At 45.0% G+C, this 22,580-nt stretch overlaps 1 protein-coding gene across 1 annotated transcript in view; it reads right to left on the bottom strand.

The window, feature by feature from the left end:
- LOC145398013 (sonic hedgehog protein-like) overlaps nt 1–21,672 on the bottom strand; it is a 43,674-nt gene extending 22,002 nt beyond the window's left edge. The window contains exons 1-2 of the mRNA XM_080270979.1: nt 21,553–21,672; nt 12,327–12,429 (exon numbers count right to left, since the gene is read on the bottom strand). Coding sequence (XP_080127105.1) covers nt 12,327–12,429; nt 21,553–21,672 — 223 coding nt within the window. The remainder of the gene's footprint in view (nt 1–12,326; nt 12,430–21,552) is intronic.
- Nucleotides 21,673–22,580: the final 908 nt, after the last annotated feature.

Raw genomic sequence — 22,580 nt, 5'->3', positions numbered from 1 at the left:
GGTGATCGAATTCCGGGTAAAGACTGTGACCGAGTAAATATTAGATGTTTGGCTAAATGAAGATCGTGCAGTCGATAGGTGTTAATCTTAAGCCATCTTTTCCTCACTCCTTGTTCCATTTAACTAACCATCATTCAGCTTACCACACCGATCAATAGCTTTTAACTGTTCCTTGATATTCAGTACTTGCCACCAGTATGTGATTTTCGTTTTCCTAAATAGTTCGGACGGGATTAGATGAAGCCTTCTTTAATGTTCCTCACTACAAAAGCCTCCCTAAAGCTGAATATAATCGTCTGGCGGTAACAGGAATAACGGGGTCCACCGCCTCAGTATTCAAGTCATTCTCGGCTCATCAGTCCACCCACTATCCAGCCCACCACAGTGAACGAGAGCTATCACCCACTCCATCACACCACTCCCTCCCTCAGCCATTTATCCTACAGGTCAACTGGTTACCGAGTATTTATCAAACAAGCATACACTCCAACTAACAACTATCTGTTTTTGTGTTTGCTATCTGTCTCTTTATGTTATTAAGGTAGTAAATAATAATGTTCATAATTTGGACCACACAGAAAGGACAGTATATGTTAATCTCTCTCTCCCTCTCTCTCTCTCTCTCTCTCTCTCTCTCCCTCTCTCTCTCTCTCTCTCTCTCTCTCTCTCTCTCTCTCTCTCTCTGGCTCAGCGTCCGTGTTTAGTCAGCTATTAGTGTTATCGTGTGTTATCTGGCGCGCAGCAACCAGTTGGATTATACCCACTATTAAGAGTCCGTAAAACCTAGTGTGTGGCTCACCGACCGTATTTATAAATTTTCCTGCTCGAGTGGTTAGAAAAGTTGGCTGCTGGCTGATAGGACGCGAGTTCAATCCCGGTACGAAGCAGGAAGTGTAGTGATTTAAATTTTTGCTATAGGAAAAAATAGTCTTTACTGATCACCCATAAGATCTACCAAACGCGTCATTAAATACCCCCGGTATTAACAACACACCAGTTCTTATGTATTCAGTATGGATGGTGGGTGTTTGTGCTGAAGAGGTGACATGCGAAGTGTGTGAAATGCGCAAGGATTACTGGGCCTTAGGAACAGACTATCAGATCTAGTGTAAGTTCAGATTCTAAAGTACAGGAAAAATGCCAAAAGATGTATTGTTCTTGTAGTCTTGCTAACACCTTAACATTTTATTTAGCTTTTTTAGAGAGGGGTTAGATACAGCATTAATCAGTTCCTGCCATGCCAGAGGTGAATGAACTTGATGAAAAATATTGTCACAAGGCAGAAAAAATACTGTGTGATGGGAGTGAAGTGGTTGTGTATAAGGCACTTGTTTGTACTCCCTCGTTCAGCTATACAGCTACTGCAAACTTCACAAAGACAAAATAAAAGTGACTGCTTAAGGGAAGAATATATTTTAAAAAGAAAACGCCTTAATAATAATTCACTTACACGGGGATATGTTCGTTGTAAATATCTCTTATCCCTCTCATGATCGGAACAACTTTAGTATTGTAATCCAGCCAACGAACGACTATTTTATTCAGCATACAGTGAGTCACAATTAGCGGAGTCAGCCTAGGAATTGACAACTATCATTATTAACACTCTCATGGCCCAAACAACGCTTATGTTCTGCTCCAATTAACGCCAGACGATTTTGCTCAGGTAAGATGTCTTAAGATCGTGTGTGTTAATATTTTTTATGAATAGGGCCCTGGTGGCGGGTGGGAGGCGGCCTGATGAGCCTGATAGCGACACTGGCAGGGAGGGTCGGGGTAGGGGAGGGGTGGCGGAAGGGGAAGAGGAAAGGGGTAAGGGAAGGGGAAGGGTGGCGGAAGGGGAAGAGCAAAGGGTAGGGGAAGGGGAGAGGGATTAGAGGGAAAGGGGAAGGAGAGAGGGACTGGCGGGGAAAAGAATAAAGGAGAGGGACTAGAGGGAAGGAGAAGGCAAGAGGGGCTGGAGGGAAAGGGGAAGGGGAGAGGGGCTGGAGGGAAAGGGGAAGGGGAGAGGGGCTGGAGGGAAAGGGGAAGGGGAGAGGGGCTGGAGGGAAAGGGGAAGGGGAGAGGGGCTGGAGGGAAAGGGGAAGGGGAGAGGGGCTGGAGGGAAAGGGGAAGGGAGAGACACTAGAAGGGAAGGAGAAGGGAAGAGGGGCTGGAGTGAAAGGGAGAGATATGAAATAAAGAAAAAAGGAAGACACACTGGAGGCATAAGAGGACATAAAGTGAGAGTGGAAGGGGCGGGATGCATCTGGGCTAGGCAGAGGGGCAAAGGAGGAAAGAAGAAAGGTTGGAGGTAGGAAGAGAATGAGTAGAGAAAGGAAATATGAAAATGGAGGAGAATTTCTGGGACAGGGAGAGAGGGAAAGGGGAGAGAGACTGGAGGTAAGATGAAGGCTGGAGACACGGAAGAAAGAGGGAGATGCTGAAGAACCAGAAAGGCAGGGGAAGAGTGGAGCCAGGGAGTAAGAAAATGGAGAGGAGTGTGGGGAATAGGGTGACAGGAGAGAGAGAGAGAGAGAGAGAGAGAGAGAGAGAGAGAGAGAGAGAGAGAGAGAGAGAGAGAGAGAGAGAGAGAGAGGATGGATGGAAAGGGGACAATGGTTGAACATAAAATGAGAGAAGGAATGCTAGTGGGGACAGGGTAGGTTGATAATGTGTAGAGGAAGAATTTTGAGTGGATAGGTAAGGAGGAATGCTGGATGGATAAGGCAGAGAGGAATGTTGGGTAGGTGGGGAGGCACGGGAGGGATGTGGAGGAAAGGGAGGGACGTGGAGGAAAGAAGGGGATGTGAGGGATGTGGAGGTAACAGGGGGATGTGGCAGATGTGGAGGAAAGAAGGGGATGTGGGGGATGTTGAGGAAAGGGAGGGATGTGGAGGAAAGAAGGGGATGTGAGGGATGTGGAGGTAACAGGGGAATGTGGAGGAAAGAAGGGGATGTGAGGGATGTGGAGGTAACAGGGGGATGTGGAGGAAAGAAGGGGATGTAGGAGATGTGGGGTAAAGGATGGGATGTGGGGAAAAGGGAGGGATGTGGAAAAAAGGGAAAAGATGTAGATTAAAGGGTAGGATGTGAAGGAATGGGAGGGATGTGAAGGTAAGGGGAAAAGGTAGTAGTCAAGATATTTTCAGTCTACTGTTGACGCTCCATCCCCTGAGAGGTGGCCTTGATGAAAGGGCCTCCAGGCATTCCTGTCCCTACTCATTAACAACCCTTCCTCACACGACACACTATCTTTTGTCCCGTGTACTCGTTAGATTTGGTGGTTTGTAGCATCTCTCCCTTACCATTTTTGTGTTTTGTCTGCACACGGCGCGTTAACATTCTTTTATATAATATCTGTGCAGTATGTGTCGATATTGCAAAGATGCAAATGCCATGCAAGAAAAAGTGTAACATATATAATGCACCATTAAGGAAGAGGTGCAAGGAACCCTCCATAACTAACCAGTGTGCGGCCGTCTGTCACATACTGTAGCTGCCTCCACACCTTCTCACCTCTCTCCAACTGGTTCTCAGCCTGCCTCTCCTTCATCTGCCACCTGGTTATGGTCAAAATGAATCAGAGGCCTTTACTGGATTTCAGTATGATGGCGTCTACTTACCTCGCCCGGACGGAATCCGACGAGGTAATGTTTTTGGTGGAGTTTGTGTTTGTTTGTTTGATTGTTTGCAACACTACGGAAAAACGGCTTAATGAAATTACATGAAACTTTCAGGACACATGGGTACTGGTCCCCAAAGAAAGAGATTAAATTTTAGAGGTAATCGAATGATCCTGGAAGGTCAAAATCAAGGTCACGGATTTTCAGAGGGCTCTAAGTTGAGAACGGTTGAAGATAGAGATATTTACTATTGGAACATACAGGAACTCGAAATATGGGCTTTCATTTGGCACCAAGACCTTTGACCTTAAATGACCTTGAAAGGTCAAACTCAAGGTCACATATTCAGGTACTCGAAACTGGTTGAAGATAGAGAGATGTTTACTCTTATCAACATATAGGAAATCCCATACGGGTTTTAAATTGGTACCTTGACCATTGACCGTAAGTGACCTTGAAAGGGCAAACTCAAGGTTATGGATATTCAGGGAGCTATAACTCGAATCTCAGTGAAGATAGAGAGATTTAGTATTGTTAAGATATAGGAAGTCTCATATAGGCTTTTATTTAGCACCATAACCTTTGACCTTGCGTGACCTTGAAAAGTCAAGTACAAGATCACAGATTTTCAGAGGGCACAACTTGAAAACAATTGCGTCATTACCTTAGACTTTAATTGTGTACCGTACTGACACTAAATGGCAGTACTGATTCAGTATTTAACAGAAATGGAACAACTGCTGTCTGGCGAGGTTTGTTGTGCCCGGCACCACTTGTTTTAAATTGAGATCAGGGAAAATTTTTGTTAGAAAGGTGGGAGTGAAAGTTGGCCCTATTCAGTGCTTAGGCAAGGCATGAAATATGGAATCATTGTGGCGGGTTGTGTCTATGCTGTCACATATGAAGCCATTCAGGTCGAGAATGTCTTCTAATTTTATGCATGCTAAAACCTGACAATTTTATTCACCTTAGCACAGAACTCAAATAATGAATGCGTTATTGAAAACTATGTCCAACCCTATAAGCTGAAGGAATCTCTGGTAGCATCAAGAATGAACTACAAAAAGCCATCAGTGCACTGAAGAGCTGTTGAATAATGCACGTAAATGACCCTGACCCATGATTATTTCGCTTTCATTTTCTTTCTCGATGGAATTCAAATTCATGGCTGCAGTCTTACAACAGTGCTTACTGAGTAGGCTGTATAGCTCGATTTGGTAGGCTCCTGTGTGTGCCATCATCATAGTACACTTGCTACATTATATTCAGTTCTCCCACATCCAAAAGAAGCATGACGTACTGGACCACAAAAGACTTAATCTAGGTTATGTTACATCTGTATTGTATAAAGACCACTGCAGGGCCAGGTTTTCTACTCTGGAGGAGACTCAGAGCTAGATTAACCCCCCCCCCCCCAACTTCCCATGCTCACGAGAGAGGACTAGGGAAGGGTTTGGGGGACAACAGATACACGTCAAAGTAATGTTGTACACGTTACATCTAAAGGACACTAAAAGTATTATTGATGCTGTTGCAATGGCCAAATCAGCCATTCATTCACCCATCATCCAGTTCTTTTTCTGTCCCATCAGGAGCGTAGGGACCTGAGGTTAGGTTAGTCAGTTTCAACATGTATGGCGAGAGTAACCAGCCTCACCCTTCTCTGAGTGGCATTATGTAAGCAATAAACGCTAACAGTATCCAAGTTAATAATCCTTGAATGTCCAGTTCGGTGGGATCGCCTTAATTCACTACGGCACCTGGCGGCATTGGGTTGTGGTAGTATAATTTTATGGTTAGTAATTGCCAGCCAGTATAATAAATGGTTTCCTTGGCTGCAGTACAGTATTTGGTTTGTCGCTACATCGAGGGAGTGGATAGTGGAGGCCTACATTATTATCTAGAACCAGGATCCCAAGGGCTTGAAAGATGTGTGGATGATTTTTTGAGCAGTTTCATTAGTCATGCTGTTGACTGTTCTCCCTGTTCCTGTTTTCTCTTTCCTTTTTTACTAAACCGTACTTCATCCCATCATAAGGTGAAAAAAAAAAAAAAAGGCACGATGATGATTATGATGATGATGATGATGATGATGATGGTTGTGGTTGGTGGTGGTGTTAACTCAGTCTTGTTGTCAGATGAGTGAATATGTAACCATGAGTGGATGCGTAACAGCTTGTATACCTTCATAAAAGAAAAAAAAAAGGCGAACAGAATAAAAATCACATTGAGATACATCTGCGTTTGGAAAAATTGGTTGCATTTCATTTACAACACATGAGATACTGTGTGTGTGTATGTGTGTGTGTGTGTGAGTGTGTGCAAAGAGAAGAATGGGGCAAGACGTGAAGGAACAGACAAGGAACAAAAGGAAAAAAAAAAAAGAAGACTAGAAAAGAAGACGACAAACAGAATGGAAAGAAGAAGAAACAGAAAGATCAAGACAAAAGAGAAATAAGGCACAGAGACGAAAGGATGAGAGAGAGAGAGAGAGAGAGAGAGAGAGAGAGAGAGTTTGTTCGTCTGGTAAACTGCGGACTGTTAACACAATACATTAAGGTCCATTACCAAGCTTATGTATTGTTCTCTCTTGTTTGTCTCTCTCACGCACTTAAGATCTCGCCTACATGTGTCCTCTCTTTCTCTCTCTCTCTGTCTCTCTCTCTCTCTCTCCTTTTTCTTCTTCCACTTTAAGCATCTCCCTCTTTCCCTCCCATACTTCCATTCACCCCTTTCCTCACACTCCTTTCCTTTCTCCTTCCCTCTTTCTCTTCCCCTCTTTTTATGTGCTTCCCTCCCCTTTCCTTCTTTTGTCTCCTTTTCTTCTTTCTTTGCATCCATTACCTTCCCACTTCTCTTCAAGGCCTCTCCTCTCATCTACAGCTTGTTCTCCCCCCTTCCATCCCTCCCTCTCTTCTCCTCCTTCCATCCCCCCCCTCTCTTTTCTTCCTTACTTCTTTCCATCCATTGTCTCTCCTTGTCCTTCATCTTTTTTTTTTCTCCCTCTCCATTCCATCCTTCTCTCTCTCTCTTCCTTCCTTCCTCCCTCAGCTCACCTCTCTTCTCTCCACGCTTCTCTCCCTCTTTTTCCTCCCTGTCGGTCATCTTGTTACCAGTAAGTCAAATAATAGGCTATGCGGCACCTTGTAATACCCAACCACTCCCTCCCAGTATACACTCTCTCTCACTTTCCTCCATCCATCCAGTTTCTCTCCCTTTCTTCCCCTACCCCCAGTCTCTCTTCCATTTTCTCCTAACCTCCAGAGTATTTCCTCCCTACCCTTCATCCCTGTTTTTCCTTCCCCTTTTCTTCTATCCCTCTCTGTCTATTTTGAATCATTCTCTCTTGCCTCCAGTTCCTCTACGCCCCTTCTTCCCTCCATCTACCTCTCCTTTCTCCCTCCATTTCTACCCGTCTTTCCTTGTCTTGTCCTTCTTCACTTTCTCTTCCTCTAGTCTCATCTCTCTTCCTGTACCCTTCTCTTTCTTCTCTCCCTACATCCAGGCCTTCTGCCTCCTTCCAGTCTCTCTTCCTACCTCCCTCCCTCTCTCCCTCCTACCCATGTTCCTACTATCCTCCCTCCCCTTCTCTCTCTTCTCCCCTTCTCTCTCTTCTCTCCCTACATCCAGGGCTTCTTCCTCCTTCCAGTCTCTCTTCCTACCTCCCTCTCTCTCTCCCTCCTACCCATGTTCCTACTATCCTCCCTCCCCTTCCTCCTACCCTTGTTCCCTCCCTCCCTCCCTCTCTCCACCTTCGCGCCGAGGTTCACACTTTCCCACAATCTTTCGTCCGTTGTCTCTCGCCCCAAACAGGCCCTCTTGCTCGCCATTACAACCCTTCCTATTTTCCATTACAGCCCTCCTCACCGCCGCGCGTGAGGCCTGGGGGAGGGCGAAGGGCAGAGGGAGAGGGGGGAAAAAGGAGGGGGGTGGGAAGGTACGAGGGAGGGAGGTAGTGGGAGAGAGCGGAAGGGGGAGGGAGAGAGAGGGATGAGTCTTGTTGCATTTGTGAGATTAGTTTGGGTGAGGTTAAGAAAGGTTGAGGAGGGTTGGGGAAGGAAGAGGGTTAAGGGGGAGGGGGGAGAGACCAGGGGAGAAGAAGAGGGGGTCAGAAAGAGAGAGGAAAGGAGAGAGGAAGACTTGTTGCATTTGTGAAATCTTTTGGGGTGAGGTTAGGAGAGGACGAGAGACTGGGAGAAGAGAGGAGAAAGGGTATGGAAGAGGGATGGAAAGGGGCTGGGGAGGGGAGAAAGGGATGGAAGGAAGAGGTTGGGAGGGGCAGGGGGAAGGATGGAGCCTTGTTGCATTTGTGAGATTAATTTGGGGGAGATTAGGCGAGGCTACGAAGGGTTAGGGAAAAGAGAAGAGAGGAGGAGGGAGGAGACGGACTAGGAGGGAGGGAAGAGGGAGGCAGAGACTTGTTGCAGCTGTGATATTAGTTTCAGGTAGGTTAAGAAAGGATGGGGAGGGTTGGGGAAGGGAGAGGGGAGGGAGGAAGAGGGGAGGGAGGGAGAGATGTTGATGAATGATGGAGGCGTTAGTGAGTGTAGAGTGATGGTTGAGAGAGAGAGAGAGAGAGAGAGAGAGAGAGAGAGAGAGAGCAGATATGATGGGAGAAAAGAGGAAGAGAGAAGGAGGGAAGGGGGAGGGAGTTATGTTGATGAATGAAAGAACAAGAATGGTTGTACAGAACTGAACACGGAAGGAAGAAGGGGGGAGAGGGGGGAAGGAGAGAAGAGTGAGGGAAGAGAAGAGGTCAAGACACGAAGGGAGGAAAAAGAAGGAAGGGAGGGAGGGAAGGCCAGAAGATGCTGATGAATGATGGAGGTGCTAGTGAGTGTAGAGTGAGTGATGTGCGATGGTGTGGAGGTGTAACAGCGAGAAAAAAACTAATGGCGAGAGAGAGAGAGAGAGAGAGAGAGAGAGAGAGAGAGAGAGAGAGAGAGAGAGAGAGAGAGAGAGAGAGACGGGAGGGAGGGAGGGAGGATGAGGGAGGGTGGGGTAAGGGAGGGTGTGTGAGCGAAGGGTTGTGAGATGTTGTGGGAACGTAGCAGCGGCAACATTTTAGTAGATCCTCACCCGCGATACGTCCGTCACCGCCCCCCCTACCCCCCCACCGCTGCCAGGGTGGTCCACGATATACCCCCCTGCCCCCTGCCCTTCCCCCTCTGCCTGCGGGAGGGAGAGGGGATGGAAAGATGAGGGAGGGGTTGGTGGAGATGAGGGAAGCGGATGGAGGTGGAGAATAGGGACGGTGTGGATGGTGAAGAGGGGAAACTAGTGGATGGTGGAGAAAAGGGAAGCTAATGGAAGGTTGGAGAAGAGAAAAGTTGAATGGTAGAGACGATAGGAGTTGGAGGAACGAGAAGAGGAAGGAGGACGGTGGACGTAGGAAGCATGAGAAGAAAGGAAAGAATGGAGAAGGAGTGGACAAGAGGACGAAGTGGGAAGGGAGGGTGGAGAGAAGGTAGACATAGGAAGAAGAAAAACTAAATGAATGAGGAGACGCTGGATGGAAAGGAAGAATGGTGTAGCTGGAGGGACTGCGAGAGGAGAAGAGAGGAGTAGAAGGAGAAAGAGAGGAGGAAGAGAGGGGATGTTGAGGGAAGAGAGGGGAGGATGTGGAGGAGGAGGGTACACAGAGAAAGAAAAGGGATGGAAGAGGGATGATGAAGCAGGAGAGGGAAGGAGAAGGGATGGAGAAGAGAAGCTGGAAGGGAGGAGAGAGGGTGGGTGCAGATGGAGAGATGTTGGAGAAAGAAAGGCAAGAAAAGTAAAAGAAAGGTGAAAAAGGTAAAATAACGTGGGGGAGGCAGAGGGGAGGAGAAGGGTAGTTGGAGGTTGGAGGGAGAGGCAGAGGAGAGAAGTTGAAAAGAGGAGGAGGAGAAAGAGAAAAAAGGAGAGGGATGATAGAGGCAGGATAGATGAGGGAGAGGAGAGATACTTGAGTTAAAAAGCGAGCGAAGAACTGGGGGCGGGATAGGAAAAGAAGGAGGATGAGATGCTGAGGGTGGATGTGAGGAAAAAGGGGAGAAGGGATGTTGGAGGAAAGAGAAGAGGTTGTGTAGAAAAGGATTAAGAGAGGAAGATAAGAAAGAGGAGCTGGAAGGAAGAGAAGGTAACTAAATGAGGAAGTTAGGGAATGGGATAGGTAGGAGGAAGAGGAAGGGTTGGGAGGAAAATGATAGGAAAGAGACGATAAAGAGAAGAAGGACTGGTATAGGCTGGAAGAGGGAAGGGGATGGTGAAGGTAAGAGGTAGGCACTGGAGGGATGGAAAGAAAAAAAAAAAACATATTAGGCGGAAACAAGCAGATAGGAGGAGATAAGATAGAACAGGAGGAAGAGTGGAGGGAAACTAAAAGGAGGAGGAAAGAAGATAGTGTGGGCATAATTTGAGAGGTGAAGAAAAAAGGGAAGGTATTTGGAGAAGGATGGGGACGGAAGAGATGGGACTGTGGAGAAGTTATATGAGGATAGAGGAAACAGTAGATAGAGGGATGGGAGAAGAAAAGAAGGAAGCAAAAGGAGGAGGAGTGGGTAGGTGGAGGAGGCAGGGAGAGTGAGACTGGACGAAAAGGGGATGGAAGAGAGAAGAAGAGAGGAGGTATTAGAGGAGTAAAGGACAGGATGGAGGAAGAGATAAAGGAGCAGGGGAATGTACGAGAGGCACTAAATGACAGACGCAGAAGGAGAAAAGAAATAGAGGAAGGAGGATAGGATCCTGAGTGAGGAAATGTTGAAAGAATGTGAGACTGGAGGAGAGAAGAAAAAAATAGGAGAGAGAGAGAGAGAGAGAGAGTGGTAGAGGGGAAAGAGAGAGGAACTGGCGGAGGGAGGAAAAGTACTGAATGAAGGAGTATAACTGTATCGGGAAGAGAAGGAGAGAAGAGCTGAAGGAAAAAAGAGAGGGCCTAGAAAAAAGAAGAAATGGAAGTAGGAAGATGATATCAGTAAAGCACATCATTAAATTCCAAAGGTTAAAGAAAAAAACTGAGACGCAAGAACTAGTTATGATTATCGTCGTCGTCCTCATTTTCATCGTCATCATTATCGTCATCAGCAGTAGTGCCAGCAGCCCAACGCAGGATAAAGGCCTCCCTCGGTCTTCTCCACTCTGACCTATTGATTGTTAGCCGGGTCCAGCCTAGTCAGCCAGCATTTTATTTTCCCATTGTGTGTGTGTGTGTGTGTGTGTGTGTGTGTGTGTATGTGTGTGTTCATTAATATTTTGGGAGAGATAATGTTTCAGCTTCGTTCAGTTCTCTCATAGTTTTCTCTGCCTCTTCCTCTCTCTCCACCTCTGGGTTGCCACAGAGTTACCATGGTTGTCTATACATTACCTGTTCTACAAAGGACATAACCTGCCCATGTCCAGTTTTGTCTTTCAATGTTGTAACTACCATATTTGTTCCCTTATCCCTGTGGTGCCATAACTGATATTCCTTCCTTTCCTCCCTTGGTGCCCTGAAGTTTGCCGTATATTACTTGTGATCATACTTTTAATGAAGAATATTCTCTGGCATGTTATTAATTCTGTGCCTGTGTAATGTTGTTGTAGGTTGTATAGATAACATAAAAGAATGCTAGCTTACTATACACAAACATTTAACTGGGAAGGAAGAGGTGCTATATTCTGTTTAATCTCCTAACACAAATATCCCTAACCTTCTTCAGCTCAGTTAATGGTCAAATGTAATCGGATTGGAGGATAAATCTGACTAGTAACCAAGAAGACTCATTCATACCCCATAGCTAAGACCTATCAAATCTCACGCAACCCTAAGTATTTAAATTGCACGATTGGTCTAGCTCCCTCGGGTGAGAATAAACCAATTATAGAGTGTCTCCTAAACCCACGAGAATACGGCCAGTGCTTTAGTTTCGGGTTTATTTCTTTCACGCTGATGGGGACGTAAAAGACAGAAAATTCCCCCTGTCTCCCGTCTTCCCCTTTCTCTGTTTTCCCACCTGACTCCTTCCCGCCCTCCCTCTCTGTCATGTTCAGTTACTTTGCTCTTTCCTATCTTGCTCTTTATTTTTTCCTCCCTCCAGTTTCCCCCCCCCCTCTCTCTCTCTCTCCTCCCTTTTCTTTCCTTTTTTCTTCCCTCTCCTCTTCCACCCCTCCCTTTCTCAGCTTTAAGTTCTCTCTACTCTCTTCCCTTCATCTCTATCTTCTCTTCCATCCTCTCTCCTTTCTTCCTCCCTCCTTCCCTGTCATTACTCCTAGTTTCCCTACAATTTCCCTCCTTTTTTGCTACCGTAACTATTTTCCTTTTATTTCTCCCTCCGTCTTTCCGTTTTCCTTCATGTCTTCCTCTTTCTTTCACATTTTCTTTCTAACTCTTTACTCTCTCACATTCCCCTCACCCTCCTCTGTGACATTTCCATTTTCCCACTTTTTCCCCATTTTCTTCCACCTCTTTCTCCGCCTTCCTTTCTCACTTCTTTTTCCCTCTTTTCTTTTTCTCTTTTCCTTCTCTTCCTCCACTTAAAATTTCCATGACGGCTTTACTATGGTGTATGGAGGTCCTTTCTCGTTTTTCCTACCCACTTCAGCTGGAGGGCCTGGTGGGTGGGGAGAGCCTTCCTGTTGTGATACCCTTGCCTTTGACTGACAGATACCTTAGTTCCGTGTCCTATAATAAACAGCCTAGGGAAAACTATGAGGTATTATGTTGTTTACTTTCGTTTGTACACCTGTATTTCTCTGTGCTCTTACCTGACTTCACGGAGCAGTGTATGTGTGAGCGAGACTCGTAGTACACCCAGTCGAACCCCGCCTCCCTCGCCAGCCGCGCCAGCATCCCGTATTTAGACCGGTCCTGTGGGGGAGAGAACAGTGGTTAGCGTAAGTTATCCTAGGTTAGGTTAAGTTAGCTTTAGTTAGGTTATTAGATTGAATTAGGTTAGGTCAGGTAAATTACTTTTGGTATCAGTGCTAATGAGTTGTATTCTTGTTGGTGTAGGAGACTTTAAACACCTCTTCATTAGCAATTTATTATGCCCATTGCAATTACACCTCGATATTTTCGTTTGTGTTATATATTTTTATACTGACGTAGTTGTATCAGTTGTATAATGTGGGATATTAAGATGGGGTGCGCGATTCACAACAGAATCTCCAGAATTAACCAGGATACAGCTCAGAGAGATTACAGTGAAGTGGTAGTGAGGGTGTGGTGATGGTGGACCTGGTGGCTGTGGTTAGCTGAGATCCAGGAGTGAGAGGCAGGCGTGGCGAAATCCTGTAAGCAATTAAACATTCTTCACCAGTAAGCAATCCCGGTCATCGGTGTTTTTGCAGTTGTGGTGGCAATGGCGGCGGAACTGTATGTGGTAGTACTGGTAGTGTGGCAAGAGAAATTTGGGTGCGATGACAGTGGTAGTGGTATGGAAAATGTGGGTGATGGTAATGAAAATGGTACTGGTGGCGGTGGTAGTGGTAGTGACGACAGTGGTAGTGACAGTAGTGGTATTAAAACTTAGGGTGTGGTGACAATGGTAGCAGTATCAGCGGCAGAAGTACTGAGAGTGTGGTAACATTGGTATCATGAGTGTGGCAGCCATAGTGGAAGTAGTAGCGAGACTGAAGTAGTGCTGAGGGAGAAGTAAGTGTGATGGGAACGAGAATGTGGTAGGGAAATAGTAGTGGGGGGGTGTTGGTGGTGGTGGTGGTGTCAGTAGAGTCGGTAAGGGTGTCAGACAACCCCTGCCACCAACACCATGACACTGCGCTTTATGTCACCAGCGGCCATTGTCCACCTGGCTTCCTTCATCCTCAGTTTACTCTCATGCCCGACGTCTAATTCCATACCACAAGTTTCGTTTTATAGGATGGGTACGTTTTATAGCCATGTTTTGATTCGTTTGCCACATTTTGTTTCATAGGACGCTTTTCGTTTTACAAGACGAGCTTTTAGTTCAGGTGATATTGTTTATGGGACGTATTTATCACAGGACGCACTTCGTTTCACAGGACGTACATCGGTTTATAGGAAAGGACGTGTTTCATTTTACAGGCAATGTTTTGGTTGGAAGGGTAAATTTCGTTTCCTAGAGCGTATTTCATTTCTCAGCAGGAGTTTCGTTTCACCGGTAGCAATACAATCTGCCTTTTGATTGGGAGCTACGTTTTGCTTCATAGCTCACCGGCCAGTTCCATCCCACACGTAAATCAGGGTTCAGTCCAGTCGTCTCACTGGGATCATGAATAAATTAAGCAAGAAAGAAAGTGTTGCTGTCCAAATATTCCAGGAAGCTGCCTTTAGAGATGTGTCTGTGTGTCCGTTGTCTTCCGTAGCACAGCAAAAACCACACATGTAGCGCAATTTTTTCTTAGAGCAAGGTACCGATAAAATGTTCAAACCTGAAGATTTCCAGTCCAAACGGGCCACCACTTCCCGAGTTATAACTCATTTCTAAAGATATGAAATGACGACATCGAGCGGAAGGTCGCCGAAGGCGGCCCTTAAGCGAGTGTCTGATAATTTACAAAAATCAGAAACTCTTGTCACTGTCCTGTTATTCTACTTCATCACCTCTAGCTCCACCATGTCATTTGCATTTTATTCTTGATAGTTTAAATTTTTTTTTTTTTTTTTTAATCGGGGAGTTAGATACAACTTTTATAAACATCTTCTGCATAAAATGTCTCTCCAAATCTCAATAAAATCGTTTGGTGGCAGCCGGAGTAAAGTGAAAAAAGTCATTGTAGTGCAAAGATTTACAGTCAGGCTCTTGCGACTCATTGAATATAATCGTCTGGAGTTAGCTGTAAGAGAACACTGGAGCAATCTCGACCACGAGAGGGTTTTTGATAAAAGTACTAACACCCAGGCACATATGAGGGAATGAAATCACCAGGTATTAGCCGAAGAGGAGGTGCGAGGATGAGTGGGCCAATGAGTGAGATAGCACAAATGGAGATAATATGACTGAAGTTGAACATACACTGCACCATTTCAGAAAGCATCGACTTGTAATACATAATAAGGACAGCGAGCGTATACGGATTTTAGACAAAAGTTCCCCTAATATTTCACCTCTTGTATTGCCCTCTTTCTCCTGATGACTGAAATATCTACGGTGGGAATCTTAGTACAGGTATGTTTCTCTGCCCATACGAGTTGACGACTTTGTCTGATTTGATGATTACGTTATTCTCTCTCTCTCTCTCTCTCTCTCTCTCTCTCTCTCTCTCTCAAAACGCCTATAATTAGAGAGTAAATCTTTCCCTAAATATTAAGACGCCTAAGTGTGAAGCAGACAGTGGAAGTGTATAAGAACTTTTGTCCCTGGCTGTACACCTGATTAACTCTGAGCGTTTCCTTTGCCTGAGTTTAATTTGGCCAACACGACATTATCTGCTCAGGTGACCCGGGTGCAGGGGGCGGGGAGGGGGAAGAGGAGGGTGGGGTGTGGGGAGATAAAAGGGAGGGAGAGGAGTGGGACAGATGAAGGGAAGGGACGGAGAGGACACGGAGAGACGGGTGAAAACAGGGAAAGGAAGGAAAGGGACAGGAGGGGTGAGACAAGAAATAGAAGGAAAAGGAAGGAATAGGATGGGAAGTGAAACAGGAACAGGGGAGAGAAAGTGGAAGAACTGGAGGGGAAGTATTGGGGTTAAGGGAAAGAAAAGAGAAAAGAAGTGAGGCAGGTGAAGATGGAAAGGGAGAGAAGAGAAATGACAATGCAGGTAGAGGGGAGGGAAATGGGAGGGGGAGGGGGAGGGGGAGGGGGAGGGGAGGGGAAGGAAGAGAAGGGAAGAGTAATCAGTTAGGAGAAGGGAAGAGAGAGGGAAGCGAAAGGAAGGAATGAGGATAGGAAGAGAAGACAGAAGGAGAAAGGTAGGATATGGGATGAGAATAAAGAGAAAAGAGGAAGGTGGGAGGGACAAGGTGTGGAGACAGAAGTACCATAGACCAAGGTAGGGGTAAATGAAAGGAGGAGGTGTGTCGTGGGAAGAGGAGTCGTTACTGAGTAGGGACACGTAATCCTTGAGGTCACTGTCACTCCAAGTCCTTCAATATTTGTTTGTATTTCTATCTGTCTACATCATGTACTTTCCCTATTACTTTCATGGACTTTGCTGACTCTCTTGTTACGCATTTTGTTGAGCTCACTGTGTTGAAAAGGGCAAGATGAAAGCATATAATTTCTCTCTCTCACTCTCCCTCTCTCTCTCTCTCTCTCTCTCTCTCTCCTGAACGAAAGGCGTGTCATTGAAGCCTCCTCTTAGGCGGTAGCGTCGACACACGGGGCCTTCCCTGCCCCGAAGGGTTAGAGAGAGAAAGAGAGAGAGAGAGGGGGGAGGGTTGGTGAGGAAGGCAGGCTCAGAAAATATGCACGTTTGATCTTGAGATACATATGAAGTGTAGACTCAGGGGAGGCATGAGGCAAGGGAACGAGCAAGCAAGGATGAAATATATGCTGGAGAATTGTTTGAAAGGCTTACTGACGAGGGGTGAGGGAAGGAGTGCTGAGGAAATTGTACTGCACCAGGACCTGGGAAACGGTGAGAGAGAGAGAGAGAGAGAGAGAAAGAGTGAAAATTACAGTTAAAGCATTACTGAGAGTGCCTGGCAATTATCAAATCAGGGTTTTACTGAGATTCACCCTTGCAGTACGAGGTCGCCTTTTTAAAATTGCATTCGTACTATCTCCAGACGACTTTATTTAGCCTAGATAAGAATATTTTGAGCTTCCAGTACTAGGCCGCTCTCCTAAAGGTGATAAAAGTCGTGTGGAAGAAGGAGGAAGATAGTGAAAAGAAGGAAGTTAAGGTAGGAGACTGCAGTAATCAATCAGCTTAGTGTAGCCTACTGTAGTCCATTTAAATTCTTTTGACAAGTACTGTATGTCGCATCCTCTTTGCAGCTGATATATTGATAGTACTAGGGCAAAAGTACGGCTGCGTCTTTCCGTTTCTCATGTGTCCGACTCTGGGCAAAGCCTTAACTTACCTAAAGCCTAGCACTCTTCCAATATACCACACTCGTTCATACTCCACCGATACACTAATACCTACCAGACCTACTGTATTATATACATGTTGGGGAAGCCAGAAAATAGTCTGCGGGATATAACAGGGATGTTTTCATGGCATGATGATGGGTCCTGTAGATCAGTAAAATCCGTGCATACGAATTTCGTTTAACTGTCACTGTCAGCCTCTCACCACCCAGTCACGACTTAGCATCAGTGTTGGTGGTGTGGCGCAGTTTTGACAAATTAAAATGCTTGGACATTAAGAAGCCACGTCTATCCTCGAAAGACAAGGAACTAAAGAGGCATTACTAGCCTCAAGGTAGGAGGTGAAGGGGCTACAGAATGAATAGACATCTCTTTGCCTTCCTCTTTTCCGCACCTTGTACTCGTTCTATATACCTGTCTATAGCCGGACACCATAGTTCCGTAACAGGTGGCCGTCTTTCTGCCATACCTTCTCTCTCTCTCTCTCTCTCTCTCTCTCTCTCTCTCACACACACACACACACACACACACACACACACACACACATGACTAACAGTGTCTCTTATCACCCGGTCTCTCTATTAATCATGCCCCGGTCTTGTCTTTTGTCTCACAGTCACCTCAGCTAATTGACTCCGGCTCTCTCTCTCTCTCTCTCTCTCTCTCTCTCTCTCTCTCTCTCTCTCTCTCTCTCTCTCTCTCTCTCTCTCTCTCTCTCTCTCATTTCAATTTACGTGTAATCATTCTCATTCTCTCAACCCCCTGAGTCGAAGAATGTCATTTTTATTTAATCTTACTCATTTCTCACTGTTTAATTAGGGTGATTTTTTTTTCTCTCAAACTGGAGGTGCAGATTCAGTTTTCGTCCATCCCTTCAGTTCCAGCTGACCCCCTTGAGGCGAAGAACACCGTCTGGCAGTAGCAAGAATACACTATAAAAAGGTTCTCCCTGTGAATGGGTTAGCCTATTTTTCCTTAAGTAACACAAGACCGTCTGGTGGTAGTCAGAGCTTAATAACTATGTGTGGTGCTCCCAGACAAGTTGTAATTATCAGTAACTGTGTGCTCTCTGTTGTGGCCACGGCTGTACCTGTCTCTCTCTATCAGATCTATAATGGGCACTCAAAGAAGGTCAAGTGAAATGTTTCTTCAGCCTTTGCGTTGTTAGATTATGGCCTGCTTGTGGGTTTGGGAAGATGTGTACCGCAGCTTCCTTAGCGACTTACTCTGCATATTACGCTTTGTTTTTCTCGTGTATTACTCATATCGCTTTATATCAAGATATATTTCATAAACAATATACAAGAATACGTTAAAATACGATTTACTGCAAATAATTAAAAAGGAAGAGGTGCTAAGGAGGCTCCTTTACCAACGAAAATATGGTTTATGTGAAGGATCCTGACAATGTGCCGTATTGTCTGGGTGTTAAGAGGCTCTACTGAACCTCTTCCATGCCTGTTTTTACCAGTGCTCTGAGAGGACAGGTATGTAAGAGTGCAGCAGGCTTTGTCCACTTGTTCTCGTTGCTAGATCCTCCCAAGCACCGGGCCTAATAATATCATTGACACTGAACTACTTAGTTACAAAGGAATTTATTGTATGTCAGATAGCCCGCTGCCCTGTGTGCTTGCACCGTTCCTCCTCAAACTCCTCTATTGTGAATCTGTAGGTTAGGTAAATTTTGAAATATTAAAAGTTTGGTGCTTAACCTTTTGGGTATATGTAGGGAAGGTTGAAAAATGACAACTTTGTTTTGGAAAGACGCGGACCCTGCCCCCTCAGTGTTACTCCAGGATGCATGGCATCTGAAATAGTTAGGTTTTTCAATAATTTCAGCATAGTTTTGGGAAGTTTTGGTTGGTCTGGGTAAGTTTAGATTCATCTTAGTTTGAGTATTAATGAAGTAGGACTGTGGTGAGTTTATATTTAACTCTTAGTGGAAAAACTCTGCACTGGAGTAGTTACTAGGGTTTTTTGGATTGGCAGATAGATAAACAGAGAGATAAGTACATGGAAGGATGGATGAATGAATGAGATAATGTTAGGCGAATGGATGTAAGGGATACACAGATAAATAGATAGATGGGTTTGTGGCAGTAGTAAAGGCAGACCGATTGGTAGATAGACAGACAGAAGGAATTGTGGCAGTAGTAAACACACACAGGTTGAACAAATGAACAGACAGATAGATAAGTTGATTAGATAGTTGGGGATGAATTTGGGTGGATAGATACAAAGGCAAATGGGTAGTGGCGGTGTTCAGTAACTCCATTGAGTGATGTGCTGACTTGCCAAACGTCGCCAGGTTATCCGTTGTCTCGAGTTTGAAGGTAAACTAAATTACTTTTTGCCGGCCTCTAGTGTTTTTAAATTAGCCCGTTCAAAAAGGCTCGGCAGGAAAGAATGTATCTGTTCTCATTTTTTCTTGTTCTAGGGGAAAGTGTTAAAAGAAACCATTGTCACCCCTATAGGTGAATTTGCAGGGTACATCTTGGCAGTGTACATTATCATTGCCTTGCCTCCATCACCCACCACCATCCCGACACATCCTACCCATTCCTTCTCAACCAACACATCCTCTTCTTATGACCTCCTTCTACCCATATCGGCTGACATATAATGCCCAGCTTCAAAGGGGGTATTATCGCCACCCTGACCAATCAAGCTGCATCATCCCAGTCCACTCCGACCACTCCATTCCACCCACCCAGTCCTTGCTGTACATTCACACCAAACTTCTAACACTTTATTATTGCCATCGCCGCCCCTCATGCTTCATCCGTCTCAGTGAGCGTACTTGCCTTCAGGGATACACCCTTTTGACTGTTCTTCCGACGACTGTGCCGGCGAGACGCAGGTACACGATCGACAAACACGCTTGATGTATTTCTATGTAGGACATGCTTTCTCTTTAAGTTTATATACTGTATTTCTTTGACCTTTTTTCCATTCACTCCCACATTATTTACAGCGTCAGTGACAGTATTAGGAAGATGACAATAACACTGAAGATAATGATTTGCCAGAACATTTCTGCACTGGAACGGTAGCTCCTTCAGTACGACGTGCCCTCCCTTTAATATCAGATCGTAGGGTGATTGAATTACATGGAAAAGCCTGGCGATACTGAAGGTGTTACTACTGTACGTTCGCTTGTTTATAAAGTAATTCAGTAGCCGTAGACAGACAGACACATGTACCGATATCTATGAGTCAGTCAGTCGATCAACCTGCCTGTCTGTCTGTATCTTTCTCTCTCTCTCTAGATTGGTAGATGGATAGACAGATATAGATATATCTGTAGATATACATAGATACAGTAGTAGAGAGAGAGAGAGAGAGAGAGAGAGAGATCAATGCATGCAGAAAGGGAAGGCGATGGCAAACATATATAAGCATAATCCTGTAACAGATATCTGTGGGTCACCTCGACAATATTGTTGACAACTGAAATGAACCGTAAAAGAACATTGGATTATTTATTAGGTTTTATGAAGGTCTGTGCAAAAGCATAAACAAATATATAAACACTTTAATGGATACGCCCCTGTGTGTGTGTGTGTGTGTGTGTGTGTGTGTGTGTGTGTGTGTGTGTGTGTGTGTGTGTGTGTGTGTGTGTGTGTGTGTGTGTGTGTGTGTGTGTGTGACTTCAATGCTGTGCTGCTGTGAACAAGTAATGATCCAGACTCACTCTAAGGCTGCGTGTTGGAGAGGTAAATAAATAACTCAGACATTTTCAATCCAGTAAATCCATGCAGTTTTATTCGCCTTAGAAAAATCCATCTGTCTGTCAATGGTCTATATCCTGGAAGAGGTGGCCACAAAAGAACCACATCAATATCGCCCCATAATCTGCCATCAGTCTGCCCTTTCTCCATCTTACCACTCTCCCCACAATATCCCTCTCCACCCATTCCTTCCACCTCATTCTTGGTCTCCCCCTACCCCTCCTGCCCTCCTGTTCGCTCACATACGCTCCCCTAGTCACCCTTTCATTCTCCATTGTTTCCACGTAGCCAAACCATCTCAAAATAGTTTTTCCAATACTTTTAAGCACATCCACTGCAACATAAAAAATATCTCTTTTATTTAAGATGATGGAAACTTTACTAAACCCCTCCAGTCTGAAAAGCCTATCCTAATCTGAATTTTCACACAGGCGTCTGGAGAGAGCAAGAATAAAGCAAAGTAAAGCAATAAAGTACATCCCCAGATTAAAGAGATTAAGAAACTATCATAATTTAACACATAAACCTCAGGGGCAGGTTTATGTTGTTTCCCCTGTTAACACCAGGTGGCTTTACTCACCACTAGGAACCTCCAGATGCCTGTGGGTTCACTGAGATGGCTCTGAGTCCTTTGACTGCTAGAATATTTATCTGCTGAATAAATCATATGATAATATATTGAACTAAATTCCCAGCCCAATCTATAGAACCGAAAAAAGAGATATTAACTCTTAGAAATTATCTTCGCAGAACAAATTTGTCTGTCAGTAGCCTAGGTGAAATATCAAAGTGCGTCCATACCAGTGAAGGGATTAGTGACTGTTAGACTTTTCCTCGGCCAAGCAAGATACTCATTTAGTGACCTGAATTGAAAGTGGGTCCTAAGAAGTGAAATGGTTGCTGGAGGTGGTTTACCGTGGACAGTATTCCATATGGACGGTGGGTAGTATCGCCAAAGTGGTGGCATGTGAGAATGTGAGACATGTACGAAGACAGCTGGTCCTTAGGGAACGGACTTTTATGTCTATGCTCAGAGCCTGAGGCTGTTCAGAAAAATACTGACACTTGTATGCAAATAAACACACACACACACACACACACACACACACACACACACACACACACACACACACACACACACACACACACACACACACACACACACACACACACACACACTCCGCGCCTCTACAACAATATCAGCCATCGAAATCTCTCTCTCTCTCTCTCTCTCTCTCTCACCTTATCAGACGTCGTAATATCCACGGCCCTGCCCTCGTAGTGTAGGCTGTTGGAGGCGTGATGCATTTCCTCGTCCCATCCCTCCGTCACCCTCACCTTCACCCCCGGCCACTGGTTCATGACGGAGATGGCCAGCGTGTTTAGTTTCTCCTTGCATCTCTGTGGCGGGGAGAGACAGCCAGTTAGGACAGAGGTAGTGGGAGAGAAAACGGTGTGAATGCATCAGGAACGAAAGAGGATAGATGTAACTGTAATGAGAATAGATATAACTATAATGAAATCTTTTAATCTCATCAGCCTCTCCCACGCCCACACCCATATTCACAGCTTCTTTGTGCCTAATTTTAACGATGGTTAAACTTCACTTACATCGTCATTATTGCGGCTGTTAAACACTTCACGACCCGACTAAAGTGAATAATAGCTTTAAAAAAAAACGACAAAGCATAATTATTCCATACAACAATACAGCTTTAAAGAGACGTGTTGATCGCAGAAACTGGCAAGGCTTCTTTATGGACACACACCCGTGATGGAAGTTATGGGTGCTGTGCGAGTACCTGATTTCCGTTCTGTGTACCATTGTTGCAAGTTTTCTTATCAACAGGAAAGTCTAGGTTAGGTCTGGTTTGTTTTCTTTGTATCAGGTTAATTTTGTTTGTTAGTTAAGTTAATCTGTAAGGTTAGGTTAGGTTAAGTTAGGTTAGGTTAGGTTAGTCCAAAGAGATGAGGGTGATCATCGTGGGAATATCAGACTTGGCACGTAATGCAAAAATAGTACACAGAACGGACATCTGAAAACAAGTAATGTGCTTCATGCCATTGGCTTATATTGTCGACGTTAGGAGGGTTACTTAGCACGTCTTCTTTAGATATTTATTTTGCATATTACACCTTACAGTGCTCCGGATTGAATGAATAATATGTATGAGGTTATTAGCGTGTCATAAAAGAAAATAAGCAAGTAAGGAAGAGGTGCAAGGGAACCACGCCGACGATTATAGGGAGCCTCGTACACCTGCCGCTGG

The sequence above is a fragment of the Coenobita brevimanus genome, chromosome 5 (genome assembly GCF_032717465.1).
Source record: "Coenobita brevimanus isolate Jiangsu-jjx chromosome 5, ASM3271746v2, whole genome shotgun sequence".
In the NCBI taxonomy this organism is placed as follows: domain Eukaryota; kingdom Metazoa; phylum Arthropoda; class Malacostraca; order Decapoda; family Coenobitidae; genus Coenobita; species Coenobita brevimanus.
Note: the sequence above shows the minus strand (reverse complement) of the source record. Positions and strands in the feature narration are given on the sequence as shown.